The 8,670-nt window shown below is 36.4% G+C and overlaps 1 protein-coding gene across 1 annotated transcript in view; it reads right to left on the reverse strand.

Moving 5' to 3' along the window:
• The window catches only part of LOC108574415 (fibroblast growth factor 18), a 21,414-nt gene that overhangs the window by 11,376 nt on the left and 1,368 nt on the right, over window positions 1–8,670 (reverse strand). Inside the window, exon 3 of the mRNA XM_017936998.1 lies at window positions 3,454–3,586. Coding sequence (XP_017792487.1) covers window positions 3,454–3,586 — 133 coding nt within the window. The remainder of the gene's footprint in view (window positions 1–3,453; window positions 3,587–8,670) is intronic.

Here is an 8,670-nt window from a genome sequence, read left to right on the forward strand (position 1 = left end):
TTCACAGAGTTGGAAGATGCTGTTGCAATTTTTCTGATAACCTAGATTGCGCAGAAATGTCTTGTGAACGTCTTAAAGACGTCGAGGAAAAGCCTCAAGGTGTCTAAGAGACGTCTCAGCGACGTCTAATGTTACAAATCAAGATGTCTTTCAAACGTGGCCTACGAAGCACTTTGAGCTGATTTCAGAAACGTCTTAAAGACGTGATTTTTATATGCTGTTAGAACGTACCGATTTTTAGTCTTCGAGACTAAAAATGGACATCTTTAAGACGTCCTTATTGATTATTTCACGTTCACGTTGCGAACATAAGAAGTTTCTCCAATTTTTTTAACACCTTAATATTTACAAGCCTTAATAATCGTATTTCAGCCTACGTGAGTGTTATCGCAATAATAAAATAAGCTAACTTATAGCAATATAATGAAGCACTTGTAGCAGTTGAATTTCCGTTACTTAGAAAATTTACGGTACATTGCACTATTCGAAATGAAATTTCCGTTACTTTCGTCGTATGTCTAGACACAGATGCACTAATGTGTAAATACGAAGAAAAAGTTTAACTACAATACACTCCAAATGCAACGTACCAAACGATTGCTTTTCTTCAATTTTCCCGATGACTTTAGCTGTTTTACGTATATTAATCATAAAATTGAAAGATAATTAATTGTATTCCATTATACAGAGCGAGCCACGTAAGGTTGCTCAATTATCTTCTGCAGCTTACGAGAAAATTTTTAAACATAATTCAAATGGTCTCAGAGGGTGAATAAGATGGAAAAAATTTCCTTCGATGGAAGAAATGGCGAAAAATGGAGAGAAGTTTCACGTTTGATTTAAAATTTCCAAAGTTCAAAAGAGTCCAAGGCCACATTATTTTTATTTTGAGAAAAAGCAGGAAAATGGCATTTATAAAAGAAATTTTGAAACCATTCAAATTACACATAAAAATTTTCTCACATCACCATAGGCTGCAGAGAAGATAATTACATCTTGATAAAAAATCGTGAAAGCCTTAAAAAGAACAAAGCTGTTTCCACACAAGCCTCGTTAACATCTCCAATTTGATTTCTAACGCGAACGACCACGAATTCGGTGCCGGGAGAGTCGCGACGACGATGGTTCTAATAAATAAGCACGGAAACGAATACGGGTTCGTCTCGACAGAGTCGATGGCGAGATAAACAGTGTCTAGTCGAAAACAATCGCGACAGAATGAGGCAATGGGACGCTGTAATTCATCGAGAATCCTCGATGGGTAGCTTTCTTCTCCTTCTTTCGAAACTTTCTCTTCGTGTAAGTTAGCTCGCTCCACAGAAATACAGCTCGGTTATTATATAGTTGGTGAAGATAAAAGTCCGGTTTCAGATGAAATTCACGGTGGCGCTTGGTAGCGAAAGCGAACGAGATAAGGCCCTAACCCTAGGTCAATCGATAAGGATCGCTATAAATTAAGATCCTTAGTACCCGTAGCTTTCGACGTTTATTTCCTCGTGGAGTGCGTTACTCTCTCGTTCGGAACGTTTTCTTCCTTTTTTTCTCGTTTTTTTTTTTTCAGTTTACGAAACTACTATTATCGATCGGTCGAGATAATATCACGATCGAGTGCCTCGTGCCCGACTACTGTTCGTTTCAATTCAATTAACCAATCGACTGAACAATGACCGCGTGTATGTTTCTGACGATGAATTTATACGAAAACTATTGAAACGCTCGTGTCACTTCACCGACGACCTTATTTTCGAGATTAACTTTTACTATCTGCTTTACAATATTATTCAGCATACTTTTGATGAATACGTTGACGTATTAAACTGGGCAATAGATTAGCTCATTAGGTTGGTGCCTTTTTTTTTAATTAAACTTTAGATACAATGTGTTTCTTCGAAGAGCTAATTAACTAACTTTGTTATTCCAAATTTACGAAAATTGAATTTGAATTCAGAAATTCTTTGAATGCTACTTTTACAGAGTCTTCATTTCGGAATGATTCATTTGGAAAACAATTGTTCAGGTGTTTGAAGAAAGTTTGAGTGAGTAGGGGAGGATGTGTCTAAATTTCATATTTTTTATCATTTTTTTTTCTTAAAACGTTATCTACACGCTTTCTTCCACTCACTTCCGCTCATTCAATCTCGAACCAGAAGCCCTCTCTTAAAACGTTATCATCGACAGACCTATCTGAGCTTCCCCTTGGCTCATTCTCCGATGGAAAGTCATCACTCTTGAATTTTGCACACCAACGGTGAAGTGTCTCAACATTTGCATAACTTTCTTCAAACGCTAAGTTTACAATTTCAGCAGTTTTCCATGTTCAAACTAATATAAAAAAATTTAGGAATATTCTGATTATTCGTCGCATTGGATAATAATGTCCAAACAAAACAAAATTCCTTCTTTTTGATTATGGTGTATAGAAATTTAATATACAGTATCGACTATGAAATTTCAGCTATATAACCACCTCCCACATTTCATCAATATTAAATCTGCTGCTAATTTTTTATAGATTTGAAGTTTATCTCAATTCTACCTTTATCAATTCGAATGATAAAAAATTCTCAAAGTCGCTGACTTTTTTCTGGAAATTTTTCTGCAAATTGCAATGCTCGTATAATTTCTTTAATTTTACTTTTTTTCATCTGAAATTTTTTTTAACATGTTGGTGAGATTTTTCTGATGAAAATGATATCAAACACGATATAATTTGAACAACATTTACTTATTAATACTTATTGAGTAATTAATTTAATGTCGGCCTACCTCCACGTAAAAAAAAAAAGAAAACGTAGGGCCGATTCTACAAGTGTCAGTCAAACGGCAGGCCAATTCTCCAACTGGCAGTCAAACGGTAGGCCGACTCTATGTAATGTGTGACAGTGAACGTGTTAATAAGTAATGTTGTTCAAATTATGTCGTGTTTGATGTAGTTTTCATCAGAAAAATCTCATCAATATGTTAAGAAAAATTTCGGGATAAAAAAACGTAAAGTTAAAAAAGTTGGTATTTAAATCGCTTGGTTGCCTCGACTCACGTTTCATTCTTATCTTTTATTCGCTGTCCTTGTCTACGTTCGGCAAACTACAAAGGCGGGCGCGAGGCTCGAAAACGTAGTCCCTGACTCTACAAGTGTCAGGTTTAGATTCCTTGCGGACTGACACTTGTGGAGAATTTACTGTATTGAGAAAAAGGACATTTCATGTGCACCAACTTAAATTATTGTGTCTATAACACGATTTGATAAAATTAGACATTTTAATGGACGTGTTAATTTCACAAAATTATTAATTCTAATAGAATGTCGATTTTGTGTGTAGTATGTACCCGGAGATACTAAAATAGTTTCTCACCTTACGGGGTGAAAAGAAGATTTGTAAGGTAATTCAGGCGAAATGGAGAACGATTAGTTTTTGGCTAAATTAGCGTAATTAATTACACAGTGTTACTTACGGTAAGGAGCATTGTAATCATCGCGTCCCATGGCCTTGATTGAGCGGCCAATTACGGTAACATTGCCGCTGCTGCAAGTCGAGTAGAGACTTACGGAGCGCACCATTGCCGGCACCGCCCCGCACATCACCACCTGCAATCAACAGATCGTTTTACATTAGTAAAAGTTTCGCTAAATTCTAAATCGTAATCGACAGGTTACCAGAATTCGTGTCTCATTTAATGCAGTTTGCAAAAGTGTCACATCTTTAACCCAGCAGAAGAACGAACAAATTTATTAATCAATTCTGTGAAAGTTTAATTTATAAATCGTTTCGTATTCAGAAATTAAATTCGAAATTTATTCCACATGTAGCAGGTACCTAAATACGAGAGTGTTGTAAAAATTCACAAAGGTGAGAAATGATCCAATACCTGGCGATGAAGGACTTTGAATGATTTTTGCATGGACATTGAATAATTTTTACAGGAGCCTCAAATGATTTTTGCATGGAATGATTATTACCAAGTATCAGATAATTTCTCAGTTTTCCACTATTGTCCACATCTATTTCATCGTTGCACATCTCTTTACTTCACTAGTTATTAAAGAGAAAAAAAGACGATAGTGCCACGAAACTTTGTACATTAGAACACAGATAATTACATATTATACAATAAAAAATTACAAGCACTCAGCAGTAGTCTTCATACTTAGGCCGCGAATATTTTCAATCCACCCTCGTATTTGTATCGATATGAAGCTAATTCTGTTTTTTAAATTCACTTTTAGAAAGTTGCCAATGGATCGTAATTTTATAAGGTTTCCAACAACATCATTAATTGTCCAAAAGTATTATTTCTATTCAAAACTTGATACACCATCTAAAGTAACACCTTTCGTCAGTCCCTTGACTTTTTCGCCAACTCGACACAATTTTAGAAGATCCATCATCCATGTTTCGAACCGGTAATACTCGTTTATATTTCGATACCAAAGGCTTATTTACTCGTGGAATTTAAATAAATAAATAAATTTGACATAGTTACGCGGCATCAAAATCAACAGTTCCTCAAGTTGCCGTTCGTTATTGAAAAACTGACCGCTCTCGTTCGTTACTTCAGGAAGAAAAAACTAAAATTAGAATAGACAATGCGTTTCAACTATTTCGAATAAAAGGGAATAAAAAAAAAAAAAAACAAGCCAAAGAAGAATTTCAGCCGCGTGTTTCCAGTTTGACGACCGAACGATTTTGCGTTAAAGACGTCGCAACTCCTTCACGATCTCAGGCAAGAACATTTTTACGACCAATTCGCATATCACGGCATCGAATAATTCGTCGAGTCGTTCGCGCAGATCCTTTTCCTGCGGTTCATTCGCGCTGGCAAAGGTATTGGAGTAAAAGTGCACGGTATTGGAGGCAAAGGACAGGTCGTTACAGCGAACACCACAAAAGATGAATACTGACGGCAAGATTTGTTAACGAGCGAACACGAGCTGTCCATTAATGGTCGTAGAATTTGACACTTCTTTTATTTCAGGAATGACATCGTAACAGTGTTATGATGGCAAACCCTGCCGGACCAAGTAAGTGCTTCGATACCTTGCGGAGTTAAGTATAATACTATAAAATATTTTTTTACTCCTCTTTCAGATAAAAAGATAACGTTCGGCTAATTATGCAAAACTTTATACATTTAACCGTAAATTCTCGCAATATCTCAGTTTAAATATCAAATTTCCCCGAATAACTTTCATAACAACAGCTTTGTATAGTTATCCCTCGAGCGTAACTCATCTCTTTATTATCATTCCCTTCGGGATTTTATATTCGTCTCGTTTCACCTTTCTTCTCATTTTACACTGCAAATATGAGTGCTTTCTGCGAGCAAAATTAAACAAGTCAGAAAACGGCGGAGTACTTTTATATTTCCTTGTTTCGGTGAACAGGGCTAAGACTACTTTAGTTCAATTGTTATCAACGCTTTAGTTTCTCTTGAAAATTTATTTGAAATAATTTAGCTTTTATATTGCATCTAAACCTGACGGTAAAAAAAAACAAGCTTATACTGCTTCAATTTCTCTTGGAAACTGACCACGGTTGAAAGTGTGGATAAGCCTGACCACTATGAACCCGCTACTTTCGTATTCTCTAAATGCTAAACATACGGCTGTGGTTAAAAGTTTTTCTAACAACGAGGTTGCTGCACGCAACACACTTCCATGTAGCCGCACTGCAGTGTTGCATATGCACTGATAAACAGCGCTTGATTTTCTAATTAATTCCACGTCACCGTTATGGTAGATTAGCGTCGTACGATCTGCAGAAAAAATTCGACGAAAGGCACACGGGGGAATGATTTCAAACGTGGAACAATTGTTTTTTATAATTTTGGACGTCGTTCTTGAGATATTTATTAAACGGTTAGTCGATGTTGCAGTTTCTTCCGGTTCTGTTTGTTGTGATTTATTCGCGAACGACGATTAAATGCACGTATGCCGATTAGTTTAATCGTTTGTAGTTAATTAGTAAGGCGTTTGTTTCTTGATTATTACGTGAAACTTGAAATTAGTGTATCTACGCGGATGTGATTTGTAATCCATCGATCTATTCCGTTACCGAAAAATTACAATATACAACACATGTAGTGTAATAATTACTAATAAAACTTTGAACGAAACTGTATAAGCCAACCTAATTTCTTGAAATTAACAAAAAATAATCAGCTAAATTTAAGTAAAACAGCGAAGAAAAAGTTTACTGCAAAGCTTGGAATTATACGAACGTAGAAACGAACCATTAAAACGAGAACAAATGTAGATACCATCGTTTCGTGTAAAACGAATGAGACCTACATCACGAAGTAAACACTGATATGCTATAAATACCAGATAAAAGTATGTACGTGTGAAATTCTGTAATTTAATAAACTTAATTTTTCACGTGTGACGAAAAAATGGACGGTTTAGGGCGAAAAAGCTCAATTTAGTAGGAAGAATTGTCAATAACATATGTTAACACTCGGACGATGGTGTTTCTGCTTATTTCTGCAAGTCATGATATGGATAATAATGGCCAGTAATAAGAATAGAACGTGAAATAAAAAAGTATATATAACGTTCGGTTTTAAGTATCGAAGAGTTAAGTTCCACGCTCACAGTTGGGTCCGAACGGACCCAGGCGTCGCCATCGGAGTGCTAAGCTAATGAAGGAAGTAGTGTCCGGATATATGACCGTACGAGTCACTCGGAAACTAAAAACCTCTACTTTTCGAAATTCTTCCAATTTTAGTATCAAAGCACATACTTGGCGCTTACCTCTTCATAAATAAAAAAATTTAATAATTTGATACAGTTCGTCATTTCGACTTCTGAGTGGTTTACATATCCGGAGAGACTTAACTCTTCATAAATCAAAAAGATTTAATAAATCCAATTCGACGAAGTTAGTCACTTTGCCTTCCGAGTGGCTCACACATCCGGAGAGGTGAATTTTCAAGAACTGACCGACGTTACCTATCTTCGGCTCACTATACCGCGCGTGAATCAAAGGTAAGAGCGAGTGTTAAGTGCTTAAAATTAATACAAAAGTAAAATACAAATACAGTCATGTTTGGTACCATTTTAATCGTACAAATCTCAATAATTCGACTAAGACCATCTCGTAAAGATACAATAAAAAATTATATTTTCCTTATTCCGGTAAATCCACATCAGTTGAATCACCGAGGCCTACCTCGAGCCAGTAGTTCGACAAATTAATGGGAATAACTCGTGATCGTATAAACAGACAAATTTCTGACCATATACAGCGACACTGCTGCATCAATTGGTAATTTATAAAGTGGTAAAACAGTGACAGACGTAATCGGTGATTTACAAAGCCCTAGATTGACTTGCAACACACGATCCTACGAAAGCTCAGCCTCTTCGTGCAAAGAGTATCTACGATCTGACCTAGTCACCGTTCCTGTACAAAGACCTGGCACGTATCCGCTTACATATCTATGAAATAAGCATGCAGGTTTACGGATTCCACATGAATGTGGCCAAATCACTAGCTCAAATTTTACACGGCTCGTTACAGACAATGTATCTAGGACAGCAGTATTTTCGTTAAACTATGAACATAACACGAAAACACCCGAACCGGGAATACTTTTTTGAAACGTGGTCGTGGGAAACTGGAACGGTCGTATCTCCCCGTTCTGAATATGTAGATAATACAGGGATACATTCAGAGGTTATATTTCCATTGTGAGATTTTTTACCCCGGAGATACTGGTAACTACAGTAACGATGCTGTATTTCAAAACGATTTTTTTGCGTAACGCTTTCTAGCACAGAGATACCTAACCGAAGTATAATTTCACGTTGTGCAGAATTTGTATCCCGAAGATATTGATAACTACAGTAACGGTGCTATATCTTACGGAGGATTTTAAACGTAACTTGCTGAACAGAACTGTACGAATGTATGTAAGGCACAATTTCGCGTTCATTTACATTCGGATGTTGTAAATAAAAGAGGCGTGCGTGAATAAATTACACGTCGTGATAAGTTAATTACCGTTCGAAGAATGTTTTATACCCCTTTTTGAGATGTAGCAAAGAATTCACTTTTGTGCAAAGCGAAGTATAGACGTTAGACATTAGTTCTGTTGTTTGAATATTAATTTATTTATTATTTAATTTAACAGCGTCGCTAACTGGTTCAAGTAGCCCTTTAAACCCAGTTTTATTTGGACCTTTATGTATTTCTAGATAACCAAGAATCTTACGTTTAACCCTTTCGCGACTAGCGCCGGTTATATCCGGCATCTACTAAATGCTTCACACTGGCTAGCGCCGGTTATATCCGGCATCCACTAAGCGCGTCGCATTGGCTCGCGCTCAACAACACAAAGTGAAGATTTATTTTAAAATACAGAACAAGGCCTCAACGACATTCCCTTTGTCCGATACACCCTTAAGTCCTCTGCTGTTCCAACGAAATCCTCTAAGATTTGAAAAAACGCGAGACACTTTTAATGTGTAAGGTGTGCACTAATGGCACGACGACTCGTTCGTTAGTGGCGTACCGATGGCCAGTTCCGCCGTCGCGAAAGGGTTAAGTAATGTTAAAAGTGCAACTCTTACTAAAATTACAATAATCAATAGAATTAAATCTAAAGTTACAAAAATTATTACATTATCTAATTAAATTCTGAATTCAATGCACTAATCTGCCAATATAA

The sequence above is a fragment of the Habropoda laboriosa genome, unplaced genomic scaffold, assembly GCF_001263275.1.
Source record: "Habropoda laboriosa isolate 0110345459 unplaced genomic scaffold, ASM126327v1 scaffold214, whole genome shotgun sequence".
NCBI lineage: Eukaryota > Metazoa > Arthropoda > Insecta > Hymenoptera > Apidae > Habropoda > Habropoda laboriosa.